The sequence below is a fragment of the Capricornis sumatraensis genome, chromosome 19, assembly GCF_032405125.1.
Source record: "Capricornis sumatraensis isolate serow.1 chromosome 19, serow.2, whole genome shotgun sequence".
NCBI lineage: Eukaryota > Metazoa > Chordata > Mammalia > Artiodactyla > Bovidae > Capricornis > Capricornis sumatraensis.
The window spans coordinates 29,025,228-29,044,559 of record NC_091087.1 but is presented as its reverse complement, the minus strand read 5'-3'; the positions used below and the strand labels follow the sequence as shown (position 1 = coordinate 29,044,559).

The following is a 19,332-nucleotide window of genomic DNA, read 5'->3' as shown; positions in this document are numbered from 1 at the left end:
TTCAGAAAGCTAAGATCATGGCATCTGGTCCCATCACTTCATGGGAAATAGATGGGGAAACAGTGGCTAACTTTATTTTGGGGGGCTCCAAGATCACTGCAGATGGTGATTGCAGCCATGAAATTAAAAGATGATTACTCGTTGGAAGGAAAATGATGACCAACCTAGACAGCATATTAAAAAGCAGAGACATTACTTTGTCAACAAAGGTCTGTCTAGGCAAGGCTATGGTTTTTCCAGTGGTCATGTATGGATGTGAGAGTTGGACTGTAAAGAGGGCTGAGCGCCAAAGAATTGATGCTTTTGAACTGTGGTGTTGGAGAAGACTCTTGAGAGTCCCTTGGACTGCAAGGAGATCCAACCAGTCCATCCTAAGGGAAATCGGTCCTGGGTGTTCATTGGAAGGACTGATATTAAAGCTGAAACTCCAGTATTTTGGCCACCTGATGCGAAGAGCTGACTCATTTGAAAAGACCCTAATGTTGGGAAAGATTGAAGGCAGGAGGAGATGGGGATGACAAAGGATAAGATGGCTGGATGGCATCACTGACTCAATGGACGTGAGTTTGGGTAAACTTCAGGAGTTGGTGATGGACAGGGAGGCCTGGCGTGCTGTGGTTCATGGGGTCGCAAAGAGTTGGACATGACTGAGCAAATAAACTGAACTGAACTGAAAGACTCACTTTAGGAGGCAGTACTTTTCTGGGCTTCAGGCTGCCAGCATCCCCCTCTTACAGATTCTGGACATTCAGTTAGGTAGTTCCTTAACCATAAGGTAAAATCAAAATGTTAGAACCCATGGGCCCCCACTTCAGTCTGTCTTAATGCCTATGACTAGAGACAAAGTTTATAAGGCTAGATTTTCAGTTTACATCCAAGAGGTGGCACCATAACGCAACAGCAGAAACCTACACAGTTTAAAGAAAGGAATGGATTCTCAATTCCTTCTGAAATGAGTACTCTTAGGAATCCCTTTCTGTTGTGCCTGACTACCAATATCAGAATCTTTGGTCCTTCTTGTCTGGTCTCCTCAGAGACGTTCCTTAGACTTAATCCCCTCTCATTCTGGGTTTAGCACAGACCAGAGTGTGGCATTAACCAGGCCGACTGAGTACTTGAGAGTGTGGGTCAGCACTATGGTGGAGCCAGCAAGGTCCCAAGTGCCTCCCTTAACTTTGAAGCTTTCAGATATCCCATCTAGTCACTGTCTTTGAAAACAGAATTGGGCTGGACAACTGACAAGGAATTAAAAGGATGCCAGTTTATTAACTGGAATGAAGAACACACCTGCCAAATAGACTGTGTAGTGGGTTCCTCTAGTGAGTACCTTCTGTCCCTCTGCGAAATCTCTTCAGAGCCTTAGGTTTCCCCAGACATACCTGAGGAATTGAAGCACTGTGGAGAATAAGGGAGCAAGTCAAGTCCACAGAACCCCAAGCCTTTAATCCGATTCTAGAACTGTGGTGCCAGGACAGTTGCTGCTGGTCACGTGTGGGTCTTGAGCACCTGAAATGTGGCTAATCAAATCTAAAAAGCATCACAGAAATATAGGTCCTATTGGGAACAACACAACAGAAGAGGCTGAAAATATGACATGGAGTTTAGAGGGCAGGATAAAAGTGAGCAAAGAAAGGAAGATGACAGATCCAGAAGTCAGACACAGGAAAACCAACACATAGTAGGAGAAGGGAACCGAAGAAATGGAACAAAGGTTTGAAGATACAAGCAAAACATTGGAGAAATAAGATAATTTTACAGAACGAAGGTGTCCCAGGTGAAATACTGACAGTGATCAGCAATGAAACACAACCCAGTAAAGTTCTCTGAAGGTAAAAAAGCCTGTGGCCATCTAGATAAAAAGTTGAAGTCACAAGGAAGAAGAGAGAAAACATGCCTGCAAACTCACATGTTGCTGATGGGAATGTAAATTTCTACAGTTCTTTAGGAAATGCAGCATTTATTGAAATAATACAGGTTTTTTAACCCAATAGTTCTATTTTTGAGACCACCCCAACAGAACATATAAAAGCATCAGAGCATATATGGACAAAAGCAACATGGCATAGTTAGTAGAGGCAAAAAAGGAAACCGAAGTGTCTACCTATTGGAGAATGGTCATATAATCAATGGTATATCCATACCATACCATGTCATATTATTAAAATTAAGTCATTAATTTTTAATCTATGGCTACTTACCTGGAGTGATGGTTGTTATAATCTGTTGTATGAACAAAAAATAATACACACATGTGGATTAATATATATATATATAAAACCTCAGTTTAATAAAGGAAAAACATATACCAAATTTATTTATTTATTTATTTTTATATACCAAATTTATATGGGCCTGGTAAAAGAGACAGAAGCATTCAGAACAGGGCAGAATCACTGGTTAGGTGCAGATTATTCATTTGTCTAGTTTTACTTTTTACAGTATTATTTTGTATACATGCAAAACATATTAGTGAAGGAAACTTGATGAGATGGATGAAACTGGAGCCGATTATACAGAGTGAAGTAAGCCAGAAAGAAAAACACCAATACAGTATACTAACACATATATATGGAATTTAGAAAGATGGCAATGACGACCCTGTATGCAAGACAGGAAAAAAGACACAGCTGTGTATAACGGACTTTTGGACTCAGAGAGAGAGGGAGAGGGCGGGATGATTTGGGAGAATGGCATTCTATCATGTATACTATCATGTAAGAATTGAATCGCCAGTCTATGTCTGACGCAGGATACAGCATGCTTGGGGCTGGTGCATGGGGATCACCCACTGAGATGTTATGGGGAGGGAGGTGGGAGGGGGTTTCATGTTTGGGAACACATGTAAGAATTAAAGATTTTAAAATTTAATTAAAAAATTAAATAAATAAATAAATAAATAAATAAAATAAAAGACATGGGAATCAAAAAAAATAAAAAATAAAAAGAGAAACACAAACATGAAAAAAGCTGTGGACTTCAGCAATTAGAGCAGTTTTATTTACCTTTTTCAGACAAAGAGGCTGGAGATCCTTTAGTGAGTTAAAAGGACAGTATAGACCCACAGAGATGTTATGGGAAGGGAGGTGGGAGGGGGGTTCATGTTTGGGAACACATGTAAGAATTAAAGATTTTAAAATTAAAAAAAAAAAAAAAAAAAAAAAACCATGAGATCATCATCACATTGTCCCTTGAAGGCATCTCAGGAGAAGTCACTGAAACCCGGAGAAAACCTAACTGGTAATTAATACATGGGGTTCTCCATACCCGCTGGGGCCAGGAGTGGGAACAACTGAACTGGCCCATGAGTACACAGAGACTGGAGATCTGTGAGCTGCACTTTCTGTACTCACATCAGCCCAGAGTTGCCCACTCTACTTCCGGAGGCACAAACCTGATGCTGACTGGGCACTGAGTCTGTGCCCCACCCATTGATGTTTACTTTGCACAAATGCTTTCACTTAATCCTTCAAGGGGATGATCAAATCACTTAAGAGCAATTTTGATGAAGAACAGCTTGTCCTCATTAACCCCCTCCCATGCCATCCCATAAATCTTAAAATCTGAGGGGTGTTATCCACAGCTCATCCCATTTTCCAGTCTGACAGCACTGATAACGAACGACTCAAATAAGCTTGTGTCTCGCACATGCAGGCCTCAGCAGTGTTACCAGCTGCTGAGGTCACTTCCTCTTCAACCCTGGTATATTCTCTACAGACAGCAGTCCAACTGAGACCCATGCAGCCAGCATGGCCCTCCCCTGCCATCTCCATAGCTCATGGGATCTCTGCTACCATCCGTATTTTCCCTGTGAGCTGGTCCCAGTAAAGGTGTCAGACTAGAAGGCTACTTCACAGCTGAAAGGTGTAGTCTACCACTTGAATCTAGTTGCTGCTGCTGCTAAGTCGCTGCAGTCGTGTCCGACTCTGTGCGACCCCATAGACGGCAGCCCACCAGGCTCCCCTGTCCCTGGGGTTCTCCAGGCGAGAACAGGCCCCAAAATAATTTGATGTAGCAAGACCCAGGAAAATATGTTTAGCTATTACAGCATGTCAAACCGAATAGGTCTGAATTCTTAAGTATTAATCTGAAAATTAATATCATTAATTTCTACAGATGTCAAGAATATTTACCGCTGTTGGTCTTCATTCTAAGTTCAAAACTGGAAAATTTTTTAAAGCATATCTAAGTTTATAAATCTACACAGAGGAAACATTCTCTGAGTGACATATATAATTAGATTTTTCACACAGAATTAACCAAAGTCTAATGTATTTCAAAGTGCCCATTTATATGTATTATTTATCAAATATAATATGTATTTAATATGTATTTTATTGGGCTCCAAAATCACTGCAGATGTTGACTGCAGCCATGAAATTAAAAGATACTTGCTCCTTGGGAGAAAAGCTATGATAAACCTAGAGAGCGTTTTAAAAAGCAGACACATTACTTTGCAGACAAAGGTCTGTCTCGTCAAAGCTCTGGTTTTTCCAGGAGTCATGTATGGATGTGAGAGTTGGACCATAAAGAAAGCTGAGTGCTGAAGAATTTATGCTTTTGAACCATTGTGCTGTAGAAGACTCTTGACAGTCCCTTCTACTGCAAGGAGATCAAACCAGTCAATCCTAAAGGAAATCAGTCCTGAATATTCATTGGAAGGACTGATGCTGAAGCCCCAATACTTTGGCCACCTGATGCAAAGAACTGACTCCTTAGAAAAGACCCTGATGCTGAGAAAGATTAAAGGCAGGAGGAGAAGGGGACAATAGAGGATGAGATGGTTGGATGGCATCACCAAGCTGATGGACGAGTTGAGCAAGCTCCAGGAGTGGGTGATAGACAGGGAAGCCTGGCATGCAGCAGTCCATGGGGTTACGAAGAGTCAGACACGACTGAGCGACTAAACTGATATCAAATAAGCTTCTTTGGTTAAAACACAGGACAGTGAAAGAAAAAACCCAAAGAAAATTTTCAGTGAATTTATATATTTTTAAATGTATATTATATATAAATATATATAATACATCAATTTATCTAACATTACCAGTCAGTGCTTTAACACACAGCATTTCCAGCTAACTGAAGTTCTCTAACAAGCCACCTCAAACTGGGACTATTTATTTCCTAACAAGAACAAAAATTCCCTTTCACTACAAATGGTAGTGCTAATTAAAAGAAGTCAAAGATCCAGAGCATAGATTTCTGTACATAGTGAAATCTGTGTTTGAGTTGACTGAATCAAACAGAATACAAAGTCTAGGGAAATTTTTAAGGTGTTAAAAAACTATTGAGAAACAGTGTAGTGCTTTCAATAGAGTTCAAAATTAGTGATATCAGTAATCTTCAGGATAAAAGATCATTTCCTTCCTTTTTGGGATTCTAAACTTAAAACTGACATTTCATTACCCTTAACTGTCATAAAGTTTTATATTTCCTTTAGGGGGATAAAATTAAAAGGGAACATTACATCCTTGTCTGTTGAGCATTATGTTATAAGGAATGCAGCTTTGGAAACCAAAACTATGCTGGGAATCTTACTGGCTTCTTCGTATATGGTTTCAAGAACCTAAAAACTATTCTTAGAGCAGTAACCCACGGTTACTATACTCTGTGCTGTGCTTAGTTGCTCAGTCATGTCTGAGTCTTTGCAACCTCGTGGACTGTAGACTGCCAGGCTTCTCTGTCCATGGGATTTCCTAGGCAAGAATACTGGAATGGGTTGCCATTTCCTCCTCTAGGGCAGATCCTTCTAGCACTCAAGGAAAAAAAAAATTTTTTTTCCTGTCTTAAATCTCTAGTAAACTGATCTCAAAAGGATACTAATTTGATGTGTTCCATAATCAACATTGTCAAGCCAGTGTCAATTTCCAAACAGCAAATGCCAGTAATTTTGGTTCAACTTTGATATAAACTTGTCTTTCTTCTTTTTGGCCACACCATGGGATCTCAGTTCCCTAACCAGGGACTGCACCCAAGCCATTTACCTAGTCCTAACCACTGGATTGCCAGGGAATTCCTCTCTGTCTTCCCTATTTGAAGGGTTTATTTTCTGTTCTTTTGCTAATCTGTATAGTAGTACACCTAAGGAAACAATCACATATCTTTAGTTCTCAATCTGCCTACCTCATTTGGGATTCCCTCATAGTTTAGTTAGTAAAGAATCCACCTATAATGCAGGAGACCTGGGTTCAATTCCTGGGTGGGAAAGAACCCCTGGAGAAGGAAATGGCAACATACTCCAGTATTCTTGCCTGGAGAATCCCATGAACAGAGAAGCCTGGTGGGCTACAGTCCACAGGGTTGCAAGAGTTGGACACGACTGAGCGACGAAACCACTACCACATCCTTTGTATCAATACTATGCTTTCAGTTCAGTTCAGTTCAGTCGCTCAGGCGTGTCTGACTCTTTGTGACCCCATGAATCGCAGCATGCCAGGCCTCCCTGTCCATCACCAACTCCCAGAGTTCACTCAGACTCACGTCCATTGAGTCAGTGATGCCATCCAGCCATCTCATCCTCTGTCGTCTCCTTCTCCTCCTGCCCCCAATCCCTCCCAGCATCAGGGTCCTTTCCAGTGAGTCAACTCTTTGCATGATGTGGCCAAAGTACTGGAGCTTCAGCTTCAGCATCAGTCCTTCCAAAGAAATCCCAGGGCTGATCTCCTTTAGAATGGACTGGTTGGATCTCCTTGCAGTCCAAGGGACTCTCAAGAGTCTTCAACACCACAGTTCAAAAGCATCAATCCTTCGGCGCTCAGCCTTCTTCACAGTCCAGCTCACATCCATACATGACCACTGGAAAAACCATAGCCTTGCCTAGACAGACCTTTGTTGGCAAAGTAATGTCTCTGCTTTTTAATATGCTATCTAGGTTGGTCATAACTTTCAAGGAGTAAGCGTCTTTTAATTTCATGCTTTACAGTTTATCAAATCCTTTCCTCTCACTGATTTAATGCAGCACCAATTATATACAGCTGAGGTTTTAATGGTCACAGGCTTTCATTTCCATTCTCAAGCTCTTACATGTCTGGTCACTTGTTTTTATAACCCTGTGAGAGCGACAAGCGTATCACCTTGTTATCCCCATTTTTGCAAGTGAACAAATAAGCTCAAAGTTTAAGTGCTTACTTTTCTCAAGGTCAGATACCTTGTAAGACAAACGGAGCCAAGATTCCTTATGCTTAGTCTATATGCTATTACAAGAGACTACCTATTTGAGATGAATTTCACTTGACACATTTTTTTCTTCTCCACTTTTCAATGATCCTTAAGTTGCTTTGATGTTCTTTTCTGTCTCTCCCACATGAAGCAGAAACTATGTCTTTTTATTTTTTCCTGGTTTTAAATACACAGGGAGCAGTCTGATGTAACTGCTAATTACACACACACACACACACAAACCACCACCACATAAATTACCCATGCTGAATGCAGAAATAACCCATGTTAAAAGGAGTACTCATCATATTTCCAAGAAGAGTTGATACTCAGGCTATATATGCCCTATTGTATCAGTGTGAAAATATTTAAGTACTGTTGGAAAACACTTTTCTTCCAAGCTTTCTGAGGCACCCTCCGTGGTCCCTTGGATCCAGAGATCTAACTAGTGTCAATAGCTGGCACAGTAGACAGCCTCCAGGACCCTGCTCCAGAGGTGTGGCCCAACAGGTCAGCAGCTGTGCTTTATCAATTGACAGGTATTTTTAATAACCCATCTGCTTTTGGGGTTCCCTGGTGGCTCAGATGGTAAAGAATCTGCCTGCAATGTGGGAGACCCAGGTTTGATCCCTGGGTCAGGAAGATCCCCTGGAGAAGGGAATGGCTACCCACTCCAGGATTCTTGCCTGGAGAATTCCTTGGATGGAGGCAGCTGGCAGATTGTGACCCATGGGGTCACAAAGAGTTGGACACAACTGAGTGACTAACACGTCCACACTTCACTTTCATACCTGCTTTCAGAAAGGATCTTGGGCTATAGCCAAGCCATTCTTAACTCTCTGGGCCAAGTACTCTACTGTAGTAATAAAGACCTATCTTAGTATACCACCACTGGCTTGTTTCCTACTGATGTAATTAAGAGGGCTATGGGGAAAACCCTTATCTTATTGTTAACATTTTATTTATAGCTGAGTGTGAGTACTTGGTTTATCAAATCCTTTCTAATAAAACAGTTACCTGAAAGGATGGCTTTGCAGGAAGGGGGTGTAGCGGAGAGAGTTAGATCCAGAGCATATAGGAGAAGCAGTATCTGGAGATGTCAACCTCTAAGCAGAGTGCTAAGAAAGAAGGCAGCAGAAGGCAGATTCAGGAAGTTCCCTTTTAATATCTTTGACCTATCATGAAACTTGTGCTCTTAATATTACTCTTAAACCAAATGAACTTTTTTCAAGAGATATGAGGACAGAGCAGTAAAGCTCATCTCACTGTATTAATGAATGGACTAACTACCAAAATTTGAAGGAGAATACTTACAAGTATTTTATTTAAATAAAACCATTATAATGGCCATTAAAATGATGGGAAATATGGTGCTCATTCTGAAAGAAAGTTTCAGCATCACTGGATTTACAGAAGAGGAGGCAGCAAAAAAATCTCACCTCCAGCACATCTGGAGGTGAAATAACATTGTAAACTCAACCTACATTAAATACCATAAAAGTAAATAGCCAAAATACAGCATTATTTACATATAACTGAGAAGAAAGGGAACATTACAGAGTTAAACTTTTGCATAACATGTAATGTTTATGTTAGCAAAAGCCTTAGTGTTTGTGTAAAATGACTTGTGTGCCTTAATCCCACACACCACTACATTAAATAAGATACTGAAACTGAGACTGATTCCTTCCTGATTTTACAGCTTTATTCTTGATATCCCTCTAAAGAGAGACCAAAATGATTGTGAAAATGACTCATACCTGTAGAGTAATTACAAAGTTCCACATTCACATAACAACAAAAGCCAAATAAAATATACTAGGGAGAGGGTGGGATGATTTGGGAGAATGGAATTGTAACATGTATACTATCATGTAAGAATCGAATCACCAGTCTATGTCCGACGCAGGATACAGCATGCTTGGGGCTGGTGCATGGTGATGACCCAGAGAGATGTTATGGAGAGGGAGGTGGGAGGGGGGTTCATGTTTGGGAACGTCTTTAATTTAAATTAAAATTTAAAAAAAAGAAAAAAAAAAAGAAATATACCACAGTTGTTTTACCTTTCAATTACTACTGTGTACAATACATCATCAGTAGGCATAGCGGTGCATTTAGGAGCTGATGTACTCCCTGTGTAAAATTTTAGGAATGCGCACATCCGAGTGTAGGGATACTTCCTCATCTTACAAATTAAAAGCAAGCATTTTCTACATAAAATTTTTATTTCTGTGTAAAACAAAGACAACTCCTGAAGGTCTAACAAGGAAAATTATATACAACATTCAAAGCACTATTAAGTCATGAAACAAAGACGAATCTGAGGTAGAAGTCAAGCAATATAACCCACAACCTTTTTAGGGGAGTATTTATTTCCAGCAACCATCATGTCTCTCCAGTAAGATCTAATTTTTTTAAATTCCCAAGTTCCAAAAAATTAATAATCCATTTTCTACAATCAGATGTAAAACTATGACCAACAAAAGATACAATGTAAACTTTTGTCATGTTAACAGAGTAAATAATTTTACTAAAAGTTGCTGACACTTCTATCAGTAGTAGCCATAAGGAGGCCTTTGGTTGTAACCATAGTGTCCATATTGATGGGGGTAGTAAGGTTCTTGTCTGTGCTGCGGGTAATTGTTACCCCAGGATCGTCCATGCCATTGATTGGATCGATTGTCACTTGGCCACCCCCGTCTGCTATCCCTACCTCTAAACTGTCTGTTATCTTGCAACCTACAACAACAAAACAGAAATATTTTTATACTTTCCTTAAAAACACATGAGAAATCTAGCCTGGTGCATTTCATTTCTCAATCTAATACTCAGTAAACAAAATAGTAAAAACCAGTTTTCTTTAGAGTGTTACTGCACCAGGTATTCAAAACTTTCCTAAAATCCAGAGCCAGTATTATACTGGATAGACTTTCCAGAGAAGAGGTAAACTAAGGCTGCAAACTCAAAACAACAGGATGGTTCTGAAGCAAACTAAACCTATTCAGTTGTTCAAAAGCAGTACGGTAATATTCCTTTTATCTATTTTGAGGTATTAAATGGAAGTAATTTCCATTGTATAAACTTCTTTCTAAATGGAAACCAAAACAATACCTTCTTTATGGAATTTAATGTAAACGTTTTGTAGAAGACCCTAGGTTTTTAAAGCATATTTGCAAAGAAAATATTAGTCCAGAGAAAGAATATTAAAAAAAAAAAAAACCTTTAAAATACACATACACACAACTGCATAGCAAGGGGAAAAAAATATGGTGCTGACAAAATAATAAAGCAAATATTTATCAGGCACTTAAGCAGTTACTAGGCACTCAGTATAGCACACTGAACAAAAACACTGATGGCTGCCCTCACGGGCCTTGGGGGCTAGATGATTCGAGCTGTCCTCTCCCAGATCAGCCATCTGCATTTACTCTTCTGAAGTAATACATACCGATTGCCTCTATTTCTCAGGCCGCCACCAGCTCTGCTATTCCATTCCTCAACAATCGGAGGAGACTCAGGAGGGCGTTTTAAGTATTCTTGGTATTCTTTGTCATCTTCTGTGAATCTACTGGCAAACATCTCTTCAAAATTTGGAACAGCTTCAGAAGTGTCAGTCATTCTGAAATTCTGTACAGGTTTTTAATATGTTTCTATTAGAATTTTTTTTTTAAGTAACACTATCTTTACCAGATAGTGAGAAAATAGGAAGTAAACACTTTTAGGGAGAGTATGTGTAAAGCCCTTGTGTACCTTTAAACCTAAGACAGGCTAGATTCAATTCAGTGTTTCTTCATTACTATAATAGAGACACTATGCTAACTAGGAGCCTGGGATACAGAGATGAACAATATATCATGAACCTTGCCCACAAAGAGCTCTCAGTCTGGTAGAATAGACAGTTGTGGTATAAATATAAAGGGAAGAGCAGCAAATGTCAAGAAATTAAGCTCTAAAAGTGGGCAAGAGTCAAATAGTGAAATTCTTTATATTTAATGTGAACAACTCTGCTTTTTCTGAGGCAAAGGGGTGGTTTAAGTAGGGAAGTCTCAAGAACAAATTTACCATTTAGAAGGATCACTTTTCTATTAATAACACAGTAGAGAACAGATTAGTGAGTTTAAGGGCAGATTACTGCAATAATGCTGAGGACTTAATCTGAGGCGCAGACTGTGAAAATAGTTTTAAAAGAATTCCAAGAGGAATCAGTCACTGAGTAGATGTTATGAAGAGAGGGGATAAAGGATAACTCCTAGGTTTCTGGCCAAATAATTGGTCAGGTTATGGTATCACAGGAGCTAGAAAGTGAAGGTAGGTGAATATCCACACTGAGGTAAGTTAGTTATGATATGTATATCCACATGAAGAGTCAGTTCACAGCTCAAATATCTGGGACGGAGAACTGGGTGGACAATGAATGCAATGGGAGACATCAGTTTTGCTGGTGGATAATGCTGTGAGAAAGAATGAGACTCCTCAGGAAGGCTGTGGAAAAAGAAAGAGTAACAAAAAACAATCCTAGAGAACATCACCATATCAAGATGATAAAGAAGGGATAAGAGGAGAACCCCAAGAGATTATCATAGAAGGCAAGAGATTAAAGAGTGAAAGGTCATCAGTGTTGAATAGTAACTGGAAAGAACCAAGAAGAAAAAATTAATTCGATTTAGCCATTAGGAGCTGATTAGAGTAGCAGGGATTAAAGCAGGACTACAATTAATTAAGAAGTAATTGGAAAGTAAGGAAATAATCTGTACCGATTAGTTTATACTAAGCTTTCAAGAGGCCTGGCTGGAGACACACACAAAGGGCAGTAGCTAAGGGCTTACTGGAAGATTATCTCTTTTTTTTCCCCAGACTAAAACACCTGATGGCTGGTGACAGGAAAATAAAAGAGCCAACAAAGAAAGAAAAAGACTGAAAATACAGTGAAGTGAAGTTGCTCAGTCGTGTCCACTCTTTGCGACCCCATGGACCGTAGCCTGCCAGGCTCCTCGGTCCATGGGATTTTCCAGGCAAGAATACTGGAGTGGGTTGCCATTTCCTTCTCCAGGGAATCGAACCCGGGTCTCCCGCATTGTAGGCAGATGCTTTTACCCTCTGAGCCACCAGGGAAGTCTCTGGAAAGACAAAAAGGCCTTTAAACATACAGCTATTAAAGTTGAGGGTAATTACTATAGAATGGTATCTATTTTCTTTTTTTCTCTAATACATTCTTATTCTAGGTGTTCTGACACATGAAAAGAAGTACTATAAATATTATCTAACGGCTATGAAAACAGAAGTTTTTTTCAGCTGAGTTTTCCAGGGCAATTATGGATTCACATTTGAAGTAGTATTTAACTAAACTTTCAGAGAGCCCCCTACCTCTCAAAAGATTTGACTTAGGCTGCAGAAGGCCTAATCCTTGAGGAACCAAGGAAGAAAGAGTTCACTTCTTTTTATCTTCAACCAAGATCTGGAAGCCAGCCAGCCCTGGAAGTATTTTGGAGGTAGCCCCCGATGCCCTTGGGCTTCCCTGATAGCTCAGCTGGTAGAGTCCACCTGCAATGCAGGAGACCCTGGTTTGATTCCTGGGTCAGGAAGATCCCTTGGAGAAGGGAAAGGCTACCCATTCCCAATATTCTAGCCTGGAGAATTCCATGGACTGTATAGTCCATGGGGTTGCAAAGAGTCAGACAGGACTGAGCAACTTTCACTTTCACTTCACCCAATGTCCAGTCCTTCCTTGATGCAGTCCCATCCTCTACCTTTCCTAACCTAAACCCTATCTTTCTATTCTTTGCCTCAAGACGTTTTTATTGGGCATATGTGACACCATGTTAAAACTTTAAAACCAAATCTCTCTTATTTGACATCCTAGAATTATTTTTCTTCCTGTATCAATTCAGTTTATAATAAAAAGCTTTTGTCAAAGAGATGTGATATTAGAAGACAGCTTTTTCATTAGTTTGTCTTTCCTCCAAACTCCTCAAAACTCATGCGAATATTTATACTACTACTGTCATCCCAACAAAATTACACAAAGATTATTATTTGGATTAAAGAAACAGTATCTAGGTGTTTTAACTTCTTGTATGTCTTATTAAATACCAATGTGTCTGAGATTGGCAAACAGCTGTCAAATTCTCAAATCCAAGGTATAGTTGAAGATAAATTCAGCAAATTAAAACTGTGCCTCAATTTCTATAGGAATTACTGGGATCACCAGAAAGATGACCCATACCTAACCATAGGGATGATAAAAATCATAAGGCAAGGCAAATGTGCTACTGTATTTTTATGTTCTCCCAGGATCCCCCTCTCACAAATAAGCAAATGTTTATCATCTTTATCATTACTGGTGAGGATGAAACTTAAATAGGATTTTAATTGATCCATGCTTTACTCACCTCAGGGATTTGAGGCGACTGTTCTGTTTAATGTTTAGACTGTGTAGATCTGTGGGAAGAAAAACAATAAACTTGACTCCCTTGAAAGAAACTCTCAAATGGTGTGTGCCGCGGGGACGGGAACCGTAAGGGTCTTAATTAAGTGGTAGGATTAAAAGACTTCCGACGCTAATTTGAAAGAGGAAATTGCAACTGAAAGTGCTACCGAAGAGCTAGAAGATGCTACAAGACTTGTCCTCTGAGCCTTCAAAATCAATTCGAGCGTGAATAATAACTTAACAAAGGACGTTCTTTTCTGTTAAAAACAAACACAACAACAAACAAGGTAGGTGTGTACTCGAGGACGGCTAGTTTTGGGGCCCTAAATAAAACCACACGGAACTTTCGCTGGGTCACTAACCTCGGAAAGGACTACCCAGAACGGGCAGTCATGCCCTGAGAGATGAACCCAGAGAAATAACCGACGAAGACACCGACTGAGAACCGCTGCGTTTCTCAGTTCTCTCTCGGAGCTTTGACTGTTGGGCTCCTTGTAAAACACCTCGGCCCCAGGCGCGAGGGAAATTAGAGGCCGTGAGGGGGAAGCGGCTTCTGGTTTCTCCAAAAAGTCCGGTCCCAGAACTGCAGAGCCCGAGGACACCTCGCCGGCCACTCAGTTCGGCCTGCCCGCCCGACTCCCTCCTCCCTGCGGCCCGAACGGACTCCTGCGCCCAGGACTGTGTCTATCCCGCTCAGGGCTCCGGATGCGCAGGGAAACCTACCTCCGGTCCAGGGCGCTGGCACAGTACCTCTCTGTACACTCTTTCAGCTCTCCCAGGTAACAGGGCCACTTCGGCCAGAATCCGACCGCCTCCTGACTTCCGCTTCCGGCGCGCTGGTCCGAGGCTGGCCTGTGAAGTCTCGCGGGATCTCCAGCTCTCCGTGTGCATTTTCCCCAGTTTTCTCAATGCTGATGGCTCGCGCGGGGCTTTGCGAGAGTAGTTGCTGCTGCTGCTGCTGCTGCTGCTGCTGCTGCTAAGTCGCTTCAGTCGTGTCCGGCTCTGTGCGACCACATAGACGGTACCCCACTAGGCTCCCCCGTCCCTGGGATTCTCCGGGCAAGAACACTGGAGTGGGTTGCCATTTCCTTCTCCAATGCATGAAAGGGAAAAGTCAAAGTGAAGTCGCTCAGTCGTGTCCGACTCTTCGCGACCCCATGGACTGCAGCCTACCAGGCTCCTCCGCCCATGGGATTTTCCAGGCAAGAGTACTGGAGTGGGGTGCCATTGCCTTCTCCGGCGAGAGTAGTTAGGTCGGGCTAAAAGTGTTGATGGTTTCCGTGCGCTTCCAACCGGCCTAGTGACTGGCAGGAAGAGACGCATCGCTGTATTTTGAGCCCTCTTGATTTGGAGCCGGCGACGGCTAGGGACGAAAGTTCTGGAACTTCTCAGCTGAGAAGGGCGGGAAAAGCTGCTTTCGGCCGCCTGCGCCGAGTCTGCGTGAGGAACTTGAGGCAATTGCCCGCCGAGTAGGCGCGAGGGGATCCCTTCAACGATACTACACCCTTCACTCCTGCTCGGGCGAACCTCAGTAGTAAGATTTCTCTAGTCTGTTCTGTACCTGTTTTTGCCGAAACACTGCCCCGCTCTGCTCCAGCTTAAGTCGTCAGTACCCAGCTCCCTTCAGGAGGCTTGTCCGTTTCTTCTGGAATGTTCGTAGGTGTATAAACGCTGACTATTCCGCAGAGTATTTTGGCCTCCTTCCTCCCAAATTGCTTTCCAGAGTGGCTCCCTCATTTCGTTAATACTCTCATGAGTTTCCAGCTTGGAAACATAAGTGTTTCTATTTGATGCCGTTTCTGTTTTCCCCATTGAGACTGACCAGCGTTTTTGGCCTTTCTCAAACAATAGAAATTGACTAGTGACAAGAAATTCAGGGGAGGCTCTGTAGAGGCTCATGTCTATATCTTGGGATGTTGACATTCTATCCTTTAATTAAAGCTGAATGAAATAATAGCTCCATCTAGAAATAAGTTTTCCTTATACTGAATGTTCATTATGCTTTGGAAACCATTCTTAATCTGTTCATTCAGTACCAGTTTCTCAGTTGGAATTTCCATTTATGTACAAGTCTTTTCTCCCTACTAGACCATAATCATTCATTTCTGCATCCTGAGTGTGTAACGTAGTGCTTTGTATAAAATAAGCACTCAGTGTTTGTGGAATGAACGATGAACTGTGAATGTTCCAATCTACGTTTTAGAGACATTATCCTAGCTCAAGTGTGAAAGATAGTATGGATGAGAACATAGGGTAGTCTTGGTGTTGGGTAATAAAGGTGAGAGCAAAAAGACCAAGATTACAATAATTGATTGGTATAGTAGCCAAGTGGATGATGGGAGAAAAGGATCAGGAGGAATCAGAAAACACTCCAATTCTTTAAGTCTTGGAAATTGTAATTGAGAAGGGATGTGCATAGCATGTGTCGGTTTTAAAACAAAGATGAGCTCAGAGCTCAAAAAAGATTTTTAAAATTTGAGATAGTAGTGAAATATTAAGAAGAAAAATCTTAGGGGGTTTTTAGAAATACAGGACTAAAGCTGATGAAAGAGAAGTTGTACCTACATAGGTAAATGTGTGAGTCATCCATGAAGAAACAACAGTTGAAAACATCAGTGTATGTGATCTTTCTGAAGGAGAAAGTATTTATAGAGAAAAGCAGAAGGCCAAAAGGTACAGCTCAGGAAATAAGCCATATTTAGGAAGGGGAAATAGGAAACAATAAACTTGAAGGGGAAATTGGAATAAAGATGGGTAGCAATGTAACAGTTGAAAAACTCAGGCAAATGCTTGCTTGGTTGGTATCAGCAGTCAGAGACGATATTTGGGAAATCAGTTTTTGAGTCCAGCTTTCTGATTTCTTTGTGACTTTATTATAGTGTTATTTCTAGGTAATGAGAATTTACATATAAAAGAGTATATTTATTTTCTTTAAATTCCAAAACTGCACTTAGGAGCTCCTAGGCTTCAGAGAGTTTCTGTGAAAAACTGGGGATGCCAGCCAGTTTTCAAATGAAACTATCTATGCACATAATATTTTCTCATATTCTGATATCTTGTCAGTTACTATATTTCACTTTCTGGCATCACTGAGAAGTAATCTAGTGTGTGAAAGGGAATTTTCCAGTTAACTGACAGTCTTTAAGCACCAAAACTTGTTCACTGGAACCACTTTTCTAGAAATATATGTAAAATGTAGTACTTACTTCTGTACCATAACCAGAGTAAGTGGGCCATAATTTAATCTTTGCTTGGCAATTAAGGATAATTGTTACAGCATCAACTGCTTGCCCAGTGGCTCAGTGGTTAAAGAATCCACCTACCAGTGCAAGAGGTAAGAGTTCAGTCCCTGAGTCATGAAAGATCCTATGTAGAAGGAAATAGCAACCCATTCCAGTATTCTTGCCTAGAAAATCCCAGTGGTCAGAGGAGCCTGACTACAGTCCATGGGGTCACAGAGTCAGCCACGACTTAACGACTAAATAACAACAGTAATAACAATTCTATTCTGCTGGGTAATAATGTGTTTGGGGCCTGTTAATACCTATGGAAAAAATTACCTTTTATTAGTTGACTTTGCTGTTTCTGTTATTACTGTTGTAGCTTAGTGTTTTATCTTCTCATAGCTTTATAGATTGACCTAATTTGAAGCCTCACTTTGACCCAGAGATCTAGAGGCAAACACGCTAGCAGAAGTCCCAGGGGGAATTGTAGCAGCAAAGAGTTTTCTGAGGCTGTGAGTGAATTTAAGACAATAATCATTTTTAAAATGATTAAACTGGAGCTGAAGAGGCAATATAATTAATTCAAAGGAACAGCCAGTAAGTGGCAGAACAGGATTTGGAGCAAGTCTGTGATACTTAAGAAGGCCTTGCTTTTTCCTCAGTGAAACACTGTTTTCTCCTTTTCATTCCCTACTGTACAAGTCTTGAGCCACATTAAACAACTTTGCTGCTGCAGCACAACCCGAACTCTTCCTCTCCACAGTTGATGTAGAGCTCCAGAAAACAGGAACTCCTGCAACCTCCCCACCAAAAAGTGAACTCCACACGGTACCTGTTTCCTCACATTGCTTACCTTAAAAACAAAAAATCTCTTGAAGTTGTATTTCATAAGCAAAACCAAAGTCAAATGGCTTATCCCTGGCTTAAAGGAAGACTGGGCCCTTGAACTTCTAGTATCATCCTTGGAGAGATAGTGCTCATCAGGTAGTAAATTGTCTGAACAGAAAGATATTCAAAAGATGCTGGGCAGCCCAGAAATGTGACATTTATCCACTTTAGCTTAATCACACTTTGCCTTGTATTATGGTTCATTATATATATAAAATCACAATATTGAAGTGGTGAAAGGATCATCTGGTTGAATGCTTTTTTTTTTTTCCCCTCTACTAAAGACCCCCAAGAGATTAAATAACTTCTCCAAGGTCACAGAATTGATCAATGACAGAACTAGACCTTTAACCTACAGGCATTCTTCATTAGTTTGACATCTTTTTGAGTGTTAGATGCCAGGTACTGTTCTAGGCCCTGAAAATATCAATGAATAAGGATAAAAGCCCTGCCCTCATGGAGCTTCTATTTCTAGTGGGGGAGATAGACAAAAAAATGAATATGTACATGCGATGAAGAGTAATTAAGCAGAGTAAGAACACAGAGGGTCACAGGCTGCTGCTTTGGTTAGCATGGTCAGGGAGTGTGTGCGTGATAGTTTTCATCTCAGCCCATTTCCTTATATGGTGGAGTCCCTCTTTTCTCTCCTATCATGAAGGTAAAAATTGAATACTTTGTTTATTTTTAACATCCATACCATTCACAAGGGAGTAAAAAAATCTCTGTCTCATTTCTGGGACAAGGCAGATTTGCTGAGTTTGTAGTTTCATAGACTGTGCCCAGTGGCACAATTTAACTTCTGTTTCTATAGTTTGAGTTGGAATTACTGACTCCTAAATATTCTTTCGTCTTTATATTGTGTTATTCAAACCATTTCCCTCTTTCCACCCCACCCACTCTACTGCATCACAGACACACCAGAGCACAAGGGTTGAACTCAATAAATAAGTTCCCCAAAGAGAATTTAAAAATGATAATCTTCCACTCATTTTTTCTGACCTGCAAAAAATCTCATCATGTTTCCCTGCTCTGATTTTAGCTTCTGCAAAATGGGAATAATAATCCTTGTTGATTGTCTGCTTTGTAAGATTCTTGTAAGAATTAATCATTGTGTGTATAAAGCACTTTAGGTGCCAATGAAGAAAGATGCTATGTAAATTATAATGATAAAGTTATTATACGTTACATAACGGTTTAATCTCCAAGAGGGAAACATTTCAAGTTATAGGAGGCATTGGTTTAGAGCCACATTTGTACTCCTGTGGCTTTAATTACATGGAATGGTTTTGGTCAGAGATTATAGGATCTTAATCCAGTTCTCCATCTTAGGATCGGCTTCCCACATCCAGAGTCCTTTGTCTAGGGGCCTTTATTCAGGACACTGCAGAAAGCAAGCCAGTGTTTATTGCAAGTTTGTTTGCTGTCTGAGTATTTCTAATTACCCTAGAAGCCAGTTGATATTGTTAAAAGAAATCACAGAAGGAGAGAGAAGCAATCTTGGGGATGACAGAACTATGAATTGGCCTTAGGAGGTTGGACTTAAGTCTTTTCCAATTCTAAAGTGTGTGATTGTGATATGAAGGTGTTTTTTCCTCCTTTTCCCTAATGTTATATGAGTTAAGGACACAAGCTATG

The 19,332-nt window shown here is 40.6% G+C and overlaps 1 protein-coding gene across 1 annotated transcript; it reads right to left on the bottom strand.

The window, feature by feature from the left end:
• Nucleotides 1-9,328: 9,328 nt before the first annotated feature.
• Nucleotides 9,329-14,402, bottom strand: RAMAC (RNA guanine-7 methyltransferase activating subunit). The gene is made up of 4 exons (XM_068991050.1): nucleotides 14,309-14,402; nucleotides 13,548-13,596; nucleotides 10,607-10,785; nucleotides 9,329-9,897 (listed from the first exon to the last, which is right to left on the bottom strand). Exons 3-4 carry the CDS (start codon nucleotides 10,774-10,776, stop codon nucleotides 9,711-9,713), a joined length of 357 nt encoding a protein of 118 aa, XP_068847151.1. The 5' UTR covers nucleotides 10,777-10,785; nucleotides 13,548-13,596; nucleotides 14,309-14,402; the 3' UTR covers nucleotides 9,329-9,710.
• Nucleotides 14,403-19,332: the final 4,930 nt, after the last annotated feature.